Here is a 19,881-nt window from a genome sequence, read left to right on the forward strand (position 1 = left end):
TAGGCTCCTCCCTTACCCCCTACTTCCCCACACCATTCTGTGAGCAGTTCTCCTCGGCCAGGCCCCTCAGCCATGCCACACTGCCTTGGAGCACAGCCAACCAGGGACTGCACCTTCTGCAAACTTTGATCCCAAATAAAACTTACCTCGTGGAAGCCATAGGTGTTGGATGCTCCATCTCAGCAGTGAGAACGTGACTGTGACAAGGCCCCACCCCCTAACAGCACACGCAGCTCTGCCTCCAGATGAGCACAGTGGCCCCGTGCTCCAAGCACCTTCCATACAAATGAGAGTTCCAGAGACATTTAGGTCTAAAGCATAGCAGTGAGTACCTGTAAAACTATATTCTATTGTCATGTTCTATCCAGTATTCATTAAATCCTATGACAGACTAACACTTTAGTATCACTGGAGCTTTGTGTTGTATTAGATGATCCTTCCAAACTTCAGACAAATATTAAGTGTTCTGAATATGTTTGCAGTAGACTGAGCTAGTTTAATACAGCTAGCTTTATGCAGTAGTCTTAAAGCTAGCTGTATTAAACACATTTTCAATGTATGATTTTTTTCAACTTATTGTGGGTTCATGAGGCTATAATCCCACCAAAAGTCAAGGAGAAGGGCTGGAAAGATAGCTCAGTGGACTAAGTGCCCACTTAGGCAAGCACAGGGACCAGGGTTTGATCCCTGGCACCACATGCTATGCCAGTCCCACCTGCGGGCCCACTGAGTCCGGGGTGGTGGTGCACGCCTGTAATCTCAGCGCTGGGGAGACTGAAAACAGGAGGACCACTATGAGTGCAAGCTACATGGTGAAACCCTGAACAAAACACAAAAGGAAAAACTCAAGGAGGAATAGCAGTTCTTCCTTATGAATGCTAGAAAACTTTATTTCTGTGCAAGAAGAAATCTTTCAGAATGACTATGTTACGTTTTTAAAACTTGAATCTTTGTGACATCTAGTGGTAGCATAAATTGCTATGATTTACAACACCAACATAAACAAGTTTGATTCATAGTATCAATATCTGTATTCTTGGTTTAATTTGGTTTTCCAAAGCTGCTTCTAGCAGATTTTTAGTCTCCTAGATTTTGTTGGTTTTGGTGCTCTAAAACAGAAAAGATTCATACCATGGACTTGGGTTTAGGAAAAAAGTGAAGTAAAATTAAGTTCTCCTGAGGGCCCAGGATGTACCTGAAACATTCAGGAGTCTGACAGTACAGAACCCACATCTGGTGAGATTTGCCCTTCAACCCTTGCCCTGCACTTGGACCCCTTGATTAATTTGGAAGAAATGATGCCTTTGAGCGCCCAAGACTTTCTCTGGTTCCCACTCAGTTCACTCTGTGTGGTCACCCCCTACAACATTCCTGGATGTCACAACCTCAACGATAAAGACAGGATTGGATGCCCAGCTGGACAGAGAGCTGAGTTTCCATATCTGCTCCTGAGTGAGCATGCTGAGCCAAGCATGAGGAAACTTTCCAGCTGGATAGCACAGCACACTCTGTCCACACTGAAGCCACGCCATGGAAGTGTGGAGCATGAGTGTCCCACAGCATCACCACCCAGAAGACTGGAAAAGCCCTGCAATCATTCCCCACAGGGATCACCCTCCTGAGGCAGGACAGGAAGGTCCTCCCCGCCTCAGCAGTCCAACAAGCCTCTGCCTGGCCATCTTGTCCTACATTCTTTGCCCCCATTAGTTGCTTCAGAAACTCTTTTTATCTTTGTGCCTGCTGAAATCACACAAATAACCCTACTGGAGATCCAAACAATATTTTACAGTTACTTTTAAAGCCCATTGATAGAGTCATCTTTTTTTTTTCGGAACCGGGGATTGAACTCAGGTCCTTGAGCTTGCCAAGCAAGTGCTTATTCCACTGAGCTATCTCCCCGGCCCCAATACAGTCATCTTTAAAGGAGGTGGGGTACAGTTCAAGTTGGCCAGAAAAACATATAAATCTGAGATCATGATTTGAAATTTGAAACAAGCAGAGAAATTTATTGATCTTAGGTTGGCTGATCCCACAAATCTTGGTCAATATTTAATGCAACCTAAAGGCAAAATAAAAAGTAAACATGCTTTAGTACAATTAAAAGTGTACACTGTTACAAGTCATTCAAAATAAGAGTGCAAGTAATTTCTATGTGATAAGCTTTTGAGCTTCAGATGATGTCTAAATATCCAGAGAGTACAATCATCAATTATGTTTGGAAGGCATTTACTCTCCTATTCCTCCCTTCATTCTCTCTTCCCTTCATTTTGCTCTTGTGGGAGCCCTCTTCCTGTGGCCACCCCTCAGGTGTGGATTCTAGTGACTTCTCCCAGAGCCCACCCATCTTCACTTCCTGCTCTCCTAGGCACCCATCTCACTCCTCTCATTCCTTAGCACAGAGGCCCACATCCGTTGAATGTAAACTTCCTGTTGGAGCCTCATTCCCATCCTAAAACCCACAGCAATCATCAAGTGCTCTTCTGCCACTTGGTCCTGCACATCTCAGAATCACCTACAAGTCACCCTCTCCACAAGTGAAGCCCTATGTGCAAACACTCTCCTTCCTTTTGCCATGTTCATCACCCATCAAATAGTAACACTGTTAGCTCAGTTGCCTGAGGAAGGAGTTTGGTTTCATTCTTGGCTCTCTCTCTTTTATCCACTGAGTCAATCTCAAGCACTCAAGTCTGATCTCAATTGCCTAACCCTGCTCATCTGGCATCTGATGTCAGACCTAATCACAAAATTCTTGCAGTAACTCCCACTGCACTGAAGTCTAAACTCTCCCAGGTGACATACAAACACCCCATAGACTGCCCTCTCCACCTCTAACCTCACCATCCTCCTGGCTCCATGCAAGCAAGGAGCAGTATTACGCTGTTCCCGCCCTTGGGCAGCAGCCTACTCTACTCCACCCTCTGGGCTCATCTCAGACTGTCCTTGAACTTCACTTCCACAGGAAGACTTGTCCAGATGAGTCCAGGTCTTCCTGCCTATCCCACAGAGTGCTTTCCTGTTGGCCAGTGGCCCCCACTGGGAAGTGTTTTGCTCTTCCCTGCAGAGTAAAATCTTCACAAACATTAGTCCTTCCAGCCACATCCTGAACAGCTCTTGAAAACATCCTTCACATCAGACCCCCAACGTTTTGTCCATCTAGGTTAGTCCTAACTGACTTCCTTATGCTTACTTCCCAATTCTATTCCTAACACTATGCAGTATAGTCAAAACATACAGTTAAAATTTGAATTTTTAAAAATTACACTGAAAAGCACAATAGCCATTAATCCTCCCAACACACACACCCTCACTTGAAACACATTTATCTCACTGTTCTTGCCACTTCCTGAAGCAGCTCTGGAAGTCTTCTTTCATTAAAATACAGTGAGTGGAGCCACTGCATGCCATCCCACAGAAAGGCCACTCGTACAAACGTGAGGCTGTGTCCTCACCCACTGTATTCTCTAGGTATTGTACCATGAAGCTTGTGGTTCTTTCCCAAAGTCAAAACAAGCATGAAAGATAAACATTTTCAATCAGTTCAGCACACTAAGGCAGTCATGAGAGCACAACTAGTGACACTCATGAAAGAGGATGTCCAGAACTGCTTCAAAAAGTGGCAAAAAGGAAGGGATTTGTTTTGAAGCAAGGACAGGGATGGGGGGGAATCACAATAATGTATTTTATGTAATAATATTTTTAATTAAAACACTCACCATATTTTCTGACTGTACCTTGTATAGTCAGATCTGTCTTTTTTGAGTACCAGTCTTATGGGCCTCCGCTGCCTGCAAGATCAAATTTAAGTGTCTGAGCAGGAACTAAAAGTCCTTCTCTTGAGTGCTCCCTGCCTCATCCCTTGTCCTTCACGCATCTCCCCTGGTTCTAAACTCTCTCCTATTGGGCCCTCACACTGCCCAGGAGTTCTGTCTGGAGCATTTCCTCAGCCTCCCATTCGACCCCTAGAACCACTCACCAAAGTCCTTCCCAAATTTTCCTTGACCAAGGCTTCTCAACTGTGTTTCTATCCCATCTTGTGAGTACACAGGGACTAAAGGGACCCAATGTGCCCTTCTGCCCTGATGGTGCTGGTCCACACCTGCTAACCTGACTTAGTTATTAATAATTCCTCCTCTCTTTCTTAAAACCATACTCATTTAGACAATAAAATACCTTGTCATTCTTATAATAAATATGCAAGGTTGGTCAGATTGTCTGTTTCTCCTCTGGATAATAAACTTCACAAGGTCAACCTATCTGTCTTATTCATAACCACATCTGGCCCAGTGCCCAGAACACCAAAACCATGAAGTGCTTGTACTTATACATTGTACAAGCATGTCCTACTAGAGTATGGGACATATGTGGTTTCATGGTTTGCTATTGAGAAACAATATGGTATCCTTCCCTCAAAATTTATAGGTTAGTATTGCACAAAATTATTTTACATGTACATTTTGAAAACATTCTGATATTTTCAATCTAACTTCAAAACACACAAATACAGATGATACATCTGTAGATACAGAGACAGAGGGACAGAGAGGCAAAGATGCAAATTTGCCAGTGAACACTTCAGGAGAGTGTAGCATGTACACTGATGTTTTTATGGTCAGAGCCAGCAGAACTGTTTCTCTTCCTATGAAGAAAAAGCTCATTTCCCAACCAATGGCCTCATATGTGCTCAGCTGTATCAAAGTATGTTGATACTAGGGCCAGCCAGATAGTTCAGTGGACTAAAGCACCTGCTTTGGCAGAGTGCAGCAGCCAGGGTTCAATACCCAGCTTACTGTGACAGCTCTGCCCCTGGGGCACGCTGAGATGGTGATGGAGACTGGGTGTGGTGGAACGCGCCTGTAATCCCAGTGCTTGGAAGGCTGAACACAAGAGAATCACTACAAGTCCTATCTACATGGTGAGACCCTATACACCCTGTATATTCTGTAGACCCAGTCCTAAATTCATAAAAAAAATAAATAAATAAAAAGTATGTTGATACTTACATCTAATAACATTGGTTCATCAACTTCTTCCACTCTACTCAAGTTAGGCGCCCCGTATCGGTCACTAATTTCTGCGAGTGTTTTGCCTGACTCTTGTGCTCCTTCCTACCATTACAGAATTCATTTTTACTTGTACATGACTTCAAAGATAAGTTACTTTTCTTTCAATTTTGATATAATATCTGATTGAAACAGTAAAATTCAAAATTATTAATGGAAGTAACCAATACTTATGAAGGAGAAGAGATTGCTAGTAGTAAGTACTAAGATTTATTTTAAGAATACATTCATAAACTTAAAATGTATGATTTGTGAGTAATTCTGTGGCCAATATCTCAGCACATTCTAGCTTCTAAAAATGCATAAAACCTGGAGTTACTGGAGTGTGTGCAGCTGCATACTCATTTTCTGTGCTTTGTATATTTCTTAACGGATTTAGAAAATGTTTTTGAGTATTCCAGCTAGGCTTACTTCAGTATTATTATGGCTATGATTAACACAGGAACAGTCAAAAGGAATAGAGGTAAGGTATTTTGTGGGCAGAAGCCAAATGAAAGAAGCTGTGCTTTATACCATATCAGCCACAAGTTTACGTCTCGTTTTGATAAATCTAGTGGCATTATTCATAAATATGTAAGCAAACTTTGAAGATTGTATAAATAAATAAAACACATATAAACACTGAATCCAATATTTTACCCATTTTGAGATTTTGCCTGTCCCAAATATATATTTGGACGTTTGCTTTGATAGTACCCTTATTAAAATTTTGCCTACTGATGTATAAAAATTAAGTTTTATATTCTAGGATATTCATTTATTTCACATAATGAAAAATCTTTTTCTTCTCACCTCTGAATGTAAAGCATCTTCACTCCTGGCTATATTTTCCATATTCATTCTCATCTCCTAGAGCATATAAAAGTTAAAACAATAAATATACTTTATTTTGATTCCCTGTGTAATTTTCTTTTCTTTTTTTTTTAATTAATTTATTTATTTATTTTGTGTGTGTGTGGCCAGCTCAGCCCACCAGGGGGCGGGGCTGGCTGGCATGTGGTGCTAGGGGATTGAACCGTGGTCCCTGTGCTTTGCTTAGCTTAGCTTGTTCTAAGTGGGTGCTTTAGACCACTGAGCCATCTCACCAGCCCTCTCTGTGTAATTTTCAAGCATTTTATTTTTAAGGACTACTTTGATTAACTGCAAACTACCATAACATGTTGAATGATCTGAATATATTTAACCCAAAACTATAGATCATCTTTTAATACTCCACACTAATAGAAGGCAACTATATTTTGTTTATAATTAAATAATTTTAAAAAGTAAAATGGGGGCTGGTGAGATAGCTCAGTGGACTAAGTGCCTGCTTAGGCAAGTGCAGGCACCAGGGTTTGATCCCAGGCACCATGTGCCATGCTGGCCCCGCCCCCAGTGCTGAGCTGGCCAACCAAGACTGGGCATGGTGGCACATGCCTGTAATTCCAGTGCTGGGGAGGCTGAAAATAGGAGGATCAGTATGAGTCTGAACTGTGTAGTGAAACCCTGTACTAAATACACAAAAATAGTAAAATGGGCTAAAATATTAAAATTGAAATAAAATTATTAGGAAATATGACAAGGAATAAAATAAAAGTTCTAATACAATCTTATTGTATTAACAAGTGATTTTAAAGAAAAGTTGCAGTTAACTAGTTTTATACACATAAAACAGTAGGTATTTCTGAAGGAAATTAAAATTTTCTGAAGGAATTAATTTTGTCAAAATTACCACCTGATGCCAGAACCTTCTCTTAGAAACACTCTCAGGGGTGCTCTGAATGCTGTTGCAGCCTAGCAGGCAGGCCTACTTTTAAGTGGGAAATTCTTCAACCCAGCCAACCCTTGATGTAATGGGCACCTCTCATTCTCAGGTAGCAAGGTAACCTAGCAGATGCTGAGTGTACTCAGTTGGAGACTGGTGACACCTCCTGGCCATACATGGGGTCACCCTGCTTATGGGGATATGACCACTTTTTATTTTTCAAAGTCAACTGCATTCTCCTGCGAACTTCTCATGCTGCACCCTTATGGCTGTACAGGGATGTCTCTGTTCTCCTGTGACCAAGGTTCCCAGCCCTAGAGATAGATGACACAGACTAAGCCAGTCAGAATCCTTCCTCAAAGTTCTCTTAACTAAAGCCAAAAGAAGGAAAAGAAAGGGAAGGGAAAGGAACAGAAGGAAGAAGGTGGGGAGGGAGAGAAGAGAAGAGAGGAGAGGAGAGGAGAGGAGAGGAGAGGAGAAAAAAAAGGAAAGGAAAGGAAAGGAAAGGAAAGGAAAGGAAAGGAAAGGAAAGGAAAGGAAAGGAAAGGAAAGGAAAAAGAAGAAACAAACAAGCAAATTAATTCTGTGTGCACACAGACCTTCAGGACACTCAAGCACACAATCAGGGAACAGCAGAGCCCAGGCCCAGCAGTGAGTGCTCTGCTCCCATGGTCTGGAAGCTTCCAGTGTCCCTGCATCCTGCACAGTTCAGGAGCTATATATATTCAATTCAGTGTCCTTCCCTTTCCTTTTGAGAACATTAGTTCAAACCATATTCCTGCAGCCACCGAGACACCCGGGGCAAAAGACACGAGTGCACTGGTATCTGAGCAAGGGGTGAGGCCAGGATATTGTGAGGCAGAGGGGGCAGGAGTGACAGCCCAGCAGGGATGTGACTGAAAGTTACTGAGATTCTGACCACTAGGGCTGCTGATGCCTGGAGAGAGTGACACATGGTTGTGATCCTCTGGAGTCACAGATCCGGGGCAGCAACTTTCAAGCACTCAAAAAGCTGTCAAATCACCTCACGAAAAAACAAATTAAATTCTGTTTTGATCCTTGTACTCTTTCCTCTTTTGATCAATGACACGGCTGAAAAGAGAAGCACACTTACATAAATGTGTGCACATGTGTATATCCAGGTGCTGCTACACAGACCAACAGGACATCAGCATTTGTATTTTTAAAAACTATATGCAAGTATTTGAATTTATTCTTTCAAGTCCATCTTTTTTATTCAGTTCACTTTTTAAAACTTACTTTAAATGTGTTCTATGCTCTCATCTAAGTCCTTAATAAACACCACAAACACGTCTCGTTTCTAATCTCCACCTGATTATGGGATCCATAAGGAGAGAGACAGCAGCTATCACCTCAGTCACCCAGGAGACCGGCACGCATCATACACACCCTTCAGCTTCAGGAAATGCCACTCAAGTGGAAATGGGACACCATGCAGGTGTCATCAGGGAAGGAAAGATTTCTTGTATTAAGTCACTGCATAGTTTAACAGAAGATATGAAAATACATTTTGAAAATGTACACTATTGTTAATCCATCTAACATGGAGGAGACACAGTGATATCTGCGATCAAAGCACCCTCAATACCACAAAGGAACTTAACCTGCGACAGAGGCTACCATGATGAGGAAACGTTAGGTCGTGACTAAAACGCTGACCGAGGTCCAAGGACAGCACGTTCCTGCTCACAGAGTCATTCCAGGCGTGTGATTTGCACTCGGCCCTCGCAGCAACCAGTGAGACATAGTTCCTAATATTACCCTGCTACCCTTATTTCTGAAACAGGCAAACAGACTGAAAAGAAAGTTACAAAGCTTGATTAAGTGTCACAGCTAAAGTGCAGCAGATCTGTATACTACGAATCGGGAGGTCTTCCTACATGGCAACCAGGAAAAAGTTTGAGAATTCAAAAAAGTTTTAAATATGCAGACATTTATAAAACCAAATTACCTGCTCTGATCGTTCCTGCGCTCTCTCGAGCTCTTCTATTCTCTGTCTCTCCTTTGCTTGCATTTCCAACTCCAGCTGCAGTGCCAGCTGCTCCTGAATATTTAGAGATATGTATGCCGTATTACACACAGAGTAATTGGGAGGAATTAATGCTGCTGTTTCTAAATGCCCCATGACCATTTGTTTATACTCACCTAAACTGCAGACACTTAAAGAAATAAATGGATCTAAATAATAAACCAATCCGTGGATGCAAAACAGTGGGTGAGAAAAACTTTGAGACTCCTCTCTGAACCCAGGAGTAGATGGCAATACACTTGGTCCCAACTCCACACAGCTGTCACATTAGGTAGGGTCAGTCATACCTCCCGTGGGCTAGATCTGATTCCTGCTTTTGTTCAGCTGGTGAGCTAAGAATGGTTTTCACATTTTTAAACATGTAGACATTTATAAAGAAAATCAAAAGAATAATATTTTGTGGTGGGTTAAATGGTATGAAATTCACAGTTCAGCATCTGTCAATAAAGTTTTATTGGAACACAGCCATGTTCATTTACTTAAATGATTTGCACCAGGTTTGCCTGGGACAGCAGTGCAGCAGCTGCAACAGGCTGTAGGTGGTGCTCTCCTCGCATGAGAGGGCTGCGGCTCAGCACCCTGCAAATCACTGGGACAATATTTGTGACTCAACAGTCTTGGCGGTGTCACCGTGTCACCATACTGTGACTTTTTGAAAACTCACGTACTGTACTTCATGTCAAAGAAAACAAGAAAAAAAAAAAGAAAACAAGAAAAGAATGAACAAGTGTTGCCCTTTTAAGGCATAATTGAATGAATATATTCTTTATTATTAAATAACATGGCAAAATATAGTTTCTAGTGCATAATGCCTCTCTGCTAAAAAAAAAATACAATAAGAATAAACATTACCAGTCTAAGCACTTCTCTATTTTATTTTATTTTATTTTATTTCTAAGCACTTCTCTCATTGCTATCAACTCACCCAAATGCAAAGTCAGAAAAATTAGAAAATTTAAAACAGAATTACCTCATCACAGCAAAAGTTCTCCACAAAAATTAAAAATGAAACTAAGACTGCAACAAATGTAAGTCTTCAGGTAGTTCATTTTTCACCTAAGGAATGACATTTGCTACTGGGGAATCTGATTAAAATATGATTTTAGTGGCCAAAGACACAAGTCTAGAAATAAAAATAATTTTTGTTGTATTAGGAAACTTTTGGTGAGAATAGGTGGATAAAGAGTAGACACTGGGGGCAATATCCACCGTCCATTTCGAACAAGACAAATGGCTCTGAATGCTTTTCCTCGGCTGCTGGACCCAGCACTGCACGGTGGTTTACTTAAACAGTGAACCCTGAGTTAGGAGTGACAGAAATGGGGGCAGCCAGCCTCAGCCTCCAGCTCGCAGACCAGGGCACTGAGAGATCATTTTTTCCTATACCCCAGACTCACTCTCTCCTAAGCCCTTCCTTTCTTCTGATGTCTTTATCTCTTTCTTGTGTCTCTTTCTGCCAATGCACTTCCTTAACTGACCATAAAATCTTCTATGGGACAGTATTCTATATTCCATCTCTCAATACAGTGCTTTCAGTGCAATGCACAAATTAATTGCACTGGTCAACAGGATAAGGCTAGAGAAATGCTATGTCCAGCTTTCATTTCTAGTACTGAAAAATTTTATCTAAGTAAAATAAGGCTATGGAGTAAAGTGAGTTAAGTGTCTTCCCACTGGGATATAATTGCTCAAAAGAAAGACAGTTGCTGAGAATTTTCTTTTTTCTGATAGACAGAGGACAGGTTTGAGCTGGAAGAGTGGGAAGAGACAGGGCAGATCTTCACTTGAGGTTGTAGCAGGAGGCACCTTGCCTGTCTAGCTGACAACCTGACACCTGACTTCCCTGGAGAATGAGCCAAATCATGAGCTGATGGTGAAGACGAAGTAGCAGCCAAGTGTTCAACAGCCCTATCCACCTAGACACCTGAGTACCTAGAATTTTCCATCTCAGTCTCAAGGGTAGGATGTTAGTCAAAGACACTATGTTCTAGGTCTATATTTTTCTTTTGCTCCATACCTCCACATAGTAGGCTTCTTTCCTTTTTTCAATGTGTAGACTTGAGTGAAAACACAGTGCTATCATACAACTATAACAATGACTTCTATTTTAGTCAGAAATTCTCTATAAATTAAGTTACTCAGTCTCTGTAACTTAATTAAGGTACAGTCCCTTAACCAGTATAAATTGCAGAACCTATTCCCTCCAGTCCTTCCCTTATCAACATCAGCTCCCCAGTCCTCCTACCAGCCCTACTTTGGTCAAAGGATCTGGTCTGCCTCATCCACTTCTCTTCTCAGATACCTATGTCTATGTAGGGGGGAAAAACACATAGTCACACAACCATACCAGACAAGCCATTATGAGCGCAGGATCTCAAGGTGCTACTAAGCACAAGTAGAGCATCCCTTATCCAAAATGCTTGGGACCAGAAGTACCTCAGATTTTGGAACTGTGGGGAGAGAACGTATTTGCTCATAGATGATGAGGTTTCCCAGGGATGGGACTCAGTCTAAACATGAAATTCAGCACAAAAATAAAGCTTAGTGTGTTTCACCTATTCTTTATACACTTAGCCAGAAGGCAATTTATGCATAATTTGTAATGATTCTGTATATAAACTAAAGTTTAATTGTAGTATGGAATTTTCTTCCTGATTCATGCTGACACCTAAGATTTTCAAGCATTTGGGATTTAAGGTCATTTCAAGTTACAGATGTTCAATCTAAAATGCTTTGGTCAACTCTTCCTTCCATGCCCCAAAGCCATCATGGAAAATCTTCAACACATTCCTCATCCCTCCTACCTCACCCCTCAATCTTGTGGATATCAGGGTCCACGGTTCCTAAAGAAGATGGCAATGAATCTGTACCATGAAACCTACACATTCACAGGCATCTAAGCCAACCTCTCTTCTGTCTCTGTTACAACCAACCAAAGGCCCTGCCCCTCCTATGTGCCTAACCTATGTCCAGACCTCATTTCCTCTGTGAAGACCTGACTCTACGAAGCACCCTTATTCATTCCTAATGTCACCAACTCCGGAACTCCATCCGAAGGAGACAAGGTTTTGACCCACTGATTTCAGTAGAGCCCTACCCAAATATTAACATGCTCCTTCTAAGCCATGCAATCCTTATTACCCAGCACATCTCAACAGTCTACCTCTTCTAAGAAACAAAAATGTCTTCTTTCCACTCAGAGTCTTCTGCCTGCTCCCTCACCATCCCCCCACTCCCCCAACACACACCTGCACACTTACCACTGCTCTTGCCAAGATGACCAGCAGCTTTCCATGAGCTCTTTTCAGTGCAGCCCCAGATAAGGCTGAGCGCTCAGCCCCACCAACACCCTCTCCCCTGGGCTTCTGTCACAGGGCACCTGGGTTTTCTCTTAATCCATCACAGCTGCTTCTGCATGTGCAGATGAAGGTGAGCAAAGGACAGAGCCATAATTACATGACCAGAGCTTGGGAGTTTTCAGCACCTGGGCTGCATGCACTGAGGCTGGCGCAGCTAATTCCAGGGTCCCTTGAGCCCCTCCCTTCCATGCCTCACCTGCTGAAACAAGAGCTCTTCCGCTCTGAGCCTCTCCAGCAATTCCTGCTCTGCCTTCGCCACTGCCCGCTCATGCTGCAGCTGAGCCATTTCCTTCTGTCTCTATCATTGTTTAAAAACAATAGTACATGACCTATCAGAGACTGAACCACCCAAGAAAGCAACCTTCAAAGCATCTTAATCAACAGCAACACAAAAAGCAAATTATATAACTTATGCAAATTAGTCTACCCATTTAAAATTACACAATTCTTTGGGGAGATACGTGTTTTACATTGACAAAAAGCATAAAATTTAAAAGTTTACTTTGAACCAAGAATATAGCTCAGTGACACAGCACCTGCCTGGCAAGTGCAAGGTCCTGAGTTTAATTCCTAGTACAAAAAAAGGATACTTTGAGAATGACTAACAAGCATGTGAAAAGAAACACTACAAATGCGTAGGAAAAAGACTACGCACAGAAGAAAATTCCTGGATATCTAAATAGAAGTCATTTTTTTTACATTTGTAATTTTATTTTATCTTAAGTTTTTGTACAATAAACATTATTTTCTCATGGAAAGGATATAAAACCTTTAAAAACAAGGCAAATGTGTTAAACCTTTGTTTTCTTCTGGCTGCCTAAAAGGAAGTCATACTTACCAGCTGTTCCATAGTCACATTTTCCTTATACTTGTAAATCCACAGAGCTAAGTATTCTATTGGATCCACAGGGTGAACTCTTGCCACTTCTGCAAGACCCTGAATTAGACACGTCCCAAGGTGCTTTTGAACATAGGCCGATTCCATTTCTAACTTCTAAACACAACCCTTTAAAAAAACAACCATCTTGCATTAGTTCAGGAAGTCTGTAATTAAGGCACAGTAAGAGCAACGTCCACTGAGGCCAACAGAGTAGCACCGCTCACGGCACAAGGAATCCTGCCCAGGAAATCTCAGTTTCCAAAAGGCTTCTCAGAAGAGATTACAACTAAAACAGTTTCAAAATCCAGAGGGACCCTCAGGTCCAGTCCAAGAGGGAAAGGGGTACTAGATGACCACAACAGGACTGTGTCAAGCAACACGCATGTCATTTCACCCTCACAGCACACCTGAAGAAACAGGTGTCATGGTCCCCACCGTGCCCACAAGCAAAGTCAGGCAAAGAGCCTGATTTCTGAAGGAACAGGCCAGGACACACAGCTGGTAGGTGAAGCAGATAAGGTTTGGATGCATGTCGTGATTCCAGAGCCCTGGCCTACTGACCCTACTGAGATCTTCCTCCTATACATGTAAGCCATGTTCACAAACCATCTCTGCAGTCCAGCTCTTTGTATGAGTCCATGCATTTCCAAGGTCAAAGAATAAAACTTCACCTACTGCAGACAACCTATGAGGCTGCTCAAGATCCAGCTCCCAGTTCCTTTTGGAGTCACCTGCAGCCATTTCCCCTGTCTCCAGTACACCGGGATATCCCCATCCCGTGGAACAGCCCACCATTCTGCTGATCCACCTTGCACTGGGCCAACTCTCATTCTCACATATCGTGAGATCCCACCTTCATTCTCCTCTTGAAAAGTTCTCCTCACCTGCAACACATAGCTTCTCCTTCCCTGAGTTTCTCCAAGCACCTCAGGGCAGTGTAATGCCTCGCACAGCTCAGATCCTGCTGGCTGAGAACTGTGTGTGTGTGTGTGTGTGTGTGTGTGTGTGTGAATTGTATGTGTGTGTGCACATATGCACATCCACACCTGCTCTCCATTCAAGATATGATCTCTTCTATGTTCTTGAGGTGTGTTTTAATCACTGGGGTGAAACAGTTATCTCTTCATGGGGCCAAATGAGTTTCTACACTTTCTCAGTTAATATCCTTGTCTTTTGCAGTTACAAACAATAACCTTAAGCCAAATTTTTTTTGAAAAAATGTGACAACTTTATCTTGTGTTCTTTGAAAAAAGTTGATCACTTTCAAATTAGCCTTAATATGTTATGAAATCCAGACTCTTCTGAGCTTCTTACACAATACTTCAATTACTCAACAGACATACACTAAGTACCTATGTCAGGTGCTACAATCGATAGGTACTAGGAATACAAAACTCTTACTGACTGAATACTTATGTAACCCCCATTCCTAGGTTAAATCCTAACTCTCATTGTGATGGCATTAGGTAGGGCCTTTGGGGGATAATTAGGTCATGAGGGTGAAGCCCACATGAATGGGATTAGTGTCCTTGTAAAAAGAGAAGAGGTTGGTCCTATTTTCCTCCACATGAGCCATGTGAAAACTAAGAAGTCGACTCTTAAGAGACACCACACATGCCAGTACCTCAGCCTGTCCAGCCCCAAAACCGTGGGAAGTAAATCCGTGTTAAACTCACACAGTCTTTAGTAACTTGTAATAGTAACCTGAACTCAAATAAAAGTAGACAATTTCTACCTTCACAGAGCTTCCAGTGAAAAGAGAAGACAGATATTATTCACATATTCAAACTGATAAATATAAAATTGAAATAAGTGATATAAGGAGCAGACAGTGGCAAGATCTAACCAAGTCAGGGGATACCTTCCTTATCCACAGGTAAAGGAACAAAATTCAGAAGACAGAAAGAAGGAAGAGCTTCAGCAGCTACAAGGGATAGAATGCCAGGGTCTGGAAAAGTCCCAACACAAATGTACCCGCATTTAGCTTAGAATTTCATAAACACCAACATGCTACAGTTCATCCCTAGGCTCCCATGATGCCCTTGACGATGTGAAGGTGAGAGAACAGCAATGTGGGACAACCTCTTTAGAAGGGGATTTGGCAAAATCTAGAAAGTCCCACACCTATTATATACCCTTTGATCCACAAATCTGATTTTTTGAACCCTCTCTCAAAAATACACTTGCAATCCTATGAAGTGGTACATGGGTGTGGTAATCTGCACGGTTATTTACCACAGTCAAATGTGGGCAGCAGCTGGAGTTTCATGAAGTAAGGATTAGTAAAATACACCACCCAGAATCCAGAGCAGATACAAAGGGAATCCAGATGCTCTCTAAAGATGATAGTGGTCCCTAGCACACAGAGTGAAGGTAGAAAAGCACAGTGTGGAACTCATCTATGTCATCATCCCTATTGTGTCAGCAGGGGGGAAATGAAAGCACATGTATATGCATATAAACTATCCTAAAGACTCTACAATCTGAGTACAAACCAGCACAAATGAACTTCCTGTCAAGTTGGTATAGGTACCCCAACCACACAAAGAAAAGCATTCCTGCCACAGGCTTTAGAATTGTTTTGCCTGAGACATAAAAGATAAAGAGGGAAAGATTGACTCAGCTCAGTTTGTAAAGGTTTCAGTGCACCATTGACTGGCTCCAAGGCAGGAAGGAATGACAGACGGCCACTGAAAAGAAGAAACAGTTCATGGTGGGCAAAAGACAGTAAGAGTAAAAAGGGACTTAGCAACTCTTTCCTTTCCTTATATGTTGTACTTGGTACCTACACTTAGGGCAAGCAGCACTTACACCCTTAGTCCTAGTGCCCTTGATCCTAGCATTGCACCATGAATCAATTGCAGCATCACACACTAGATCCAGCCAGCCCTGAAAAAGCCCTGCTTGTAACAGCATGAGGCTTCAGAAGGACATCTAGACACAAACCATAACATCCCAACCCAGGCCCCACTAAGACTCATGTATATTCCTTTACCGAAAAGAAATTCAGTCCATCTCCAAGAATTGCCAAATTCCTAACAGTTTCAGCATTGATGAAAAGCCCAAATCCAAAGTCTCCTTGGACATTTAAGGCAAATTCTTATCTGCAAGCTCTATACAAATGAAAAAAAGTTAAGCACGTGCAACATTCAGTGGAAGAAGACAAACATTTCCACTCCCAAAGTTACAAATGGGCATAGCAAAGAATGGGAACAAAAGCAGCCCAAAATTAGCAGGGAAAATATTGAATCCCACAGTTCCACTTCCAGCATGCCCATCAATGTGTGGCAAGTTGTGAACTCCAAAGTGTTCGGATGGCTCCGTCCCTGTGGCACTTCTACTGGTTGTAGCTCCCATGGCCTCCATTTTTGGCTGGCTTTGCTTACTCCTTGCAGCTTTCCTTGTGTGATCCACATTCCTGGCTTCTCCAACCTTCTAGGGTCTCCCCTGTACCTTTAGCTTCATCCTCACAGCTTTACACAGGGGTACACTACCTGGTTTCCACGGCCTTCTTCTGAAATCTGGGCAAAAGCCTTCCTGACCTTACAACTCTTACATTCTTCAGGTGCCTAAAACCAGCACTACATGGATGATATCTAAGGTCTGCTGCTTGCTGGAGCAGTAGCCAGGCTTCCTTTTCTCTTGGATATAGGGGTCCAATGCACATAATCAAGTCCCTAGGAACAACTTCCCTAGACTGCTGTCATTCCGGAATATGGTGCGCTGGACTGTCTTCTCAAAGCAGTCTTTCACTTTTACAATTTTGAGACTACAAAAGTAGATTTCTGTTACTTCTTGGGATGCCATCAGGCCATCTTTTCTATTCTCCTAACCCTCCTTCACAAGAAAGATCTCTCTGAGTTTTAAATCATTCCACTGGGCTCTTTTTCTTGATTCACAACATAAATCTGGCTAAAAATCCCTAACAGTAGCCATGCCACCACCTCAACATTAAGCTGCCTTAAAATTTTTTTCTGCCAGATTAAATAGGCCACCACCCTTCATCTCAGTCTCAGCCAAAGTCTCTGACCATGAGCAAAATGCAGACAAACTTTTTGCCAAATAATAACACACATTATCTGGACTTAAACAGCCAAAGCAGTTCTTCCCAGCAGAAACTTCCTGGGCCTGATCTTTGCTGGAAGGATTTCTATCAACCTTCTGGATTTCTGGGTTCTGATCAAAATCTCCCAACAACTACAGTATCAAATATTCCAGCTCTACTTTTTCCATCAGCATGTCCAAAGTTTTGTTAACTCTTCCTCTGCCTACAAGCTACCTCCAAAGTCTCCTAAACCACCTGGTCAGGTGCAGTCACAGCAATGACCTCATTTCTCTGGTACCAAATTCTATCTTAGTTACTTTTCTCATTGCTGAGACAAAATATCTGCTGCCCCAAGTTAAAGGAGGAAAGGTTTATTTAGCTCACAGTTTGTAGAGGCTTCAGTAAATAATCAGCTGGCTCCAAGGCAGAGTGGCATCCCAGAGGAGAAACAGTTCATGATGGGTGAAAGACAGCAAATCAATAAGGGATGACCAGGGTTCTTTCTGTCCCTTATATCTCACCCAGGCTACCAGCCCCTTTAGGGCAGATAGCACTCACAGCCTTAATCCTACCACCATTAATCCTAGTATTGCACCATGGATCGGTCATACTCTAGATCCAGCCACCTCTAAAAAAAGCCCCACCTATAACCACATGAGGCTTTGGAGGGACTTCTAGACTTAAGCCATCACAGTCTGGGGTTATCAGTGGGACCTGGGTGAGGCTACTCAGCATCTCCTGTCCAGGAAACACTGACAATACATACCCCTCCTATTGTGGTGTTGACAGTGGTGTTGTACTAGAGAACTCAAGACCTTCACACAAAACTACATTCCCAGACCTTAAGACAGAGTCTCATTCAATTTCTATATTGCCCAGGTCATGCTCAAAGTTACGATCCTCTTGCTTCAGCCTCCCAGAGTACTAAGATTAGAGACAATTACTATGTTCAATATATAGGAGCAATCACCTTCGCTCTCCAAAGCAGAGCTCCAGCCCACAGTCCCAGCTGTCTTGGCCTAAGGGAGCTCCCACAAGGGAAACTGGGCAGGGTTACCAGATTTAGCAAATAAAATACAGCATGACCAGTTAAACATTTCAGAGATACAATGAATGACTTTGTCTTTTTTTTTTCGTACTAAACTGTAACCCCTTTATCTGAAATGCAAAATCAGGTACGCATTTTTTGAGGCACTAGCCGTCAAACCCAGGGATGCTCCAACCCTCAGCTATAACCCAAGCCCTGAAAGCCCAGGTGGCCTCAAACTACGGATCCCCAATCTGGAACTCCTCAGTAGTGGGGATCATAGTGGTCTGCAGCAGTTATGCACCCTCAATTTAAAGAAACCTGTCGGGGCGTCATGATCGCCAGGCTACCTGAGCCCCCAAAGATGTTGAGGAAGGCCAGGTGCGGGGGTCGGCGCAGAGAGAAAGGTGGGTAATGGGCATGGAAGGGAAACAATGTTCCCTGCCTCCCGGGCAGAACCTACTCGGTTCTCAGGGTCCAGGTGAGCTGCCGGTGCCTAGGGGGCCAGCCTTGAGACTGGCTAAGCGTTGAGAAACGTTCGTCCCTTCGCGGTCTCCTGGGCGCATGCGCATGCGCAGCCCCTCCCCCAAGCTGCGTCCGGGTGCTAGGCAACGGAGGACTGGTCCGAGCTCTGCACGGATGCCCTGCACAGGTAAGTTGGACCTGCGCTGGTGGCGGGGGGGAAGGCCCCAGGGAGCCGGTGGGAGCTGTGGCATAAAGGCCGGGAGGCGCGGGCTTGACCTAGAGCCGAGCGGGGACGGGCGGGAGTGCTGCATCCTGTCCGGCTGGAAGTGGCCATTGACGTCTGCCTGGTTCCCGGAGGCCACCTGGCATCCCACCCTCCTCCTCGAACCCTGCGTTACTCGATTGCTGGGTAGCTCCGCGTGCAGGTCCAGCCCCAGTGATTCCCGCTGACAGGCACTGTTGTACGCGGGGTGGCGGGGTGGAGGGGGGGGAACTCAGGAAACAAAGTGGAGTCCTGAGTCCCAGAGCGGCACCGCTGTGTTGCAGAAGTGGATTCCTCACCGATCAATAGGTGCAAGCTGAGCACCCTGCGGTGCACGGGGTGAACCTGAGACCCCCGGGCTTAGCGCCCTGCCTGCCAAAAGAGGACCCGAGCGAGCAGCCCCTCCGGGAGCTTGGGAACACCCTCCCCGAGCCCCCTAGAGCCCTAAGGTTAAGGAGCATCGCCTGAGAGGAGCTTTCGCTTTGACCCCGCCTCTACAGCGGCAATCGGAGATCTGAGGCAGATTTTCCAGACTCAGGCCCTCGTTTCTCCTTGGGATCTGATAGCTGTTGGACACGTGCCACTTAGAGAAGGTGTTTTCCTTTGGTGGGGCTGGCCACACCTAAGCAGCTGAGCAGATACCCAGAGCAGATACCCTGGAAGTGGCCACCGTGCAAGGATGACTGTAGGTACAGAGGCCAAGTCGGTCTGTGCCTACTGGTCACTTGGGCGTTGTACTGAAATGCAGACTGTGAACCTTTAGATCTTGGATGAGACCTGAGAATTTACCCTTCTGTGGGGTCAGATGGCAGGAAGCAAATCGAGTGTAGAAAACTGAAGATTAAACAAGCCAGGACTGTAAGCCCAGCACTCTGGGAGGGTGAGGCAGAAAGGATTCCCAGTCTGAGCCCAGCCTGGAAGAGTTAGCAATTTACTGAAAACCTGTCACACACACACACACACACACACACACACACACACACACACAC

The 19,881-nt window shown here is 43.6% G+C and overlaps 2 protein-coding genes across 2 annotated transcripts in view; one reads left to right on the plus strand and one right to left on the minus strand.

The window, feature by feature from the left end:
* Nucleotides 1–1,996: 1,996 nt before the first annotated feature.
* Nucleotides 1,997–18,733, minus strand: Dydc1 (DPY30 domain containing 1). The gene is made up of 8 exons (XM_023701310.1): nucleotides 18,629–18,733; nucleotides 13,052–13,219; nucleotides 12,410–12,511; nucleotides 8,777–8,869; nucleotides 5,853–5,909; nucleotides 5,001–5,105; nucleotides 3,714–3,785; nucleotides 1,997–2,059 (listed from the first exon to the last, which is right to left on the minus strand). The coding sequence occupies exons 2-7, from the start codon at nucleotides 13,196–13,198 to the stop codon at nucleotides 3,741–3,743; spliced, it is 549 nt and encodes a 182-aa protein (XP_023557078.1). The 5' UTR covers nucleotides 13,199–13,219; nucleotides 18,629–18,733; the 3' UTR covers nucleotides 1,997–2,059; nucleotides 3,714–3,740.
* A 13-nt stretch (nucleotides 18,734–18,746) lies between these two features.
* Nucleotides 18,747–19,881, plus strand: part of Dydc2 (DPY30 domain containing 2) — a 12,079-nt gene continuing 10,944 nt past the window's right edge. The window contains exon 1 of the mRNA XM_004648978.3: nucleotides 18,747–18,817. The gene's annotated coding sequence lies outside the window, so the exon portion shown is untranslated. The remainder of the gene's footprint in view (nucleotides 18,818–19,881) is intronic.

Source organism: Octodon degus, unplaced genomic scaffold (assembly GCF_000260255.1).
Source record: "Octodon degus isolate 3935 unplaced genomic scaffold, OctDeg1.0 scaffold00132, whole genome shotgun sequence".
Taxonomy (NCBI): Eukaryota; Metazoa; Chordata; class Mammalia; order Rodentia; family Octodontidae; genus Octodon; species Octodon degus.

What these genes read in the sequence shown, in the direction of transcription:
- Dydc1 (XM_023701310.1), bottom strand. Translation starts at nt 13,198, where the DNA reads ATGGAATCGGCCTATGTTCAAAAGCACCTTGGGACGTGTCTAATTCAG. An exon ending in AAGATGCTTTACATTCAGAG is followed by an intron (nt 5,106 to 5,852) that starts GTGAGAAGAAAA and finishes CTGTAATGGTAG; the next exon opens with GAAGGAGCACAAGAGTCAGG. An exon ending in ATGAACCAATGTTATTAGAT is followed by an intron (nt 3,786 to 5,000) that starts GTAAGTATCAAC and finishes TTGATCTTGCAG; the next exon opens with GCAGCGGAGGCCCATAAGAC.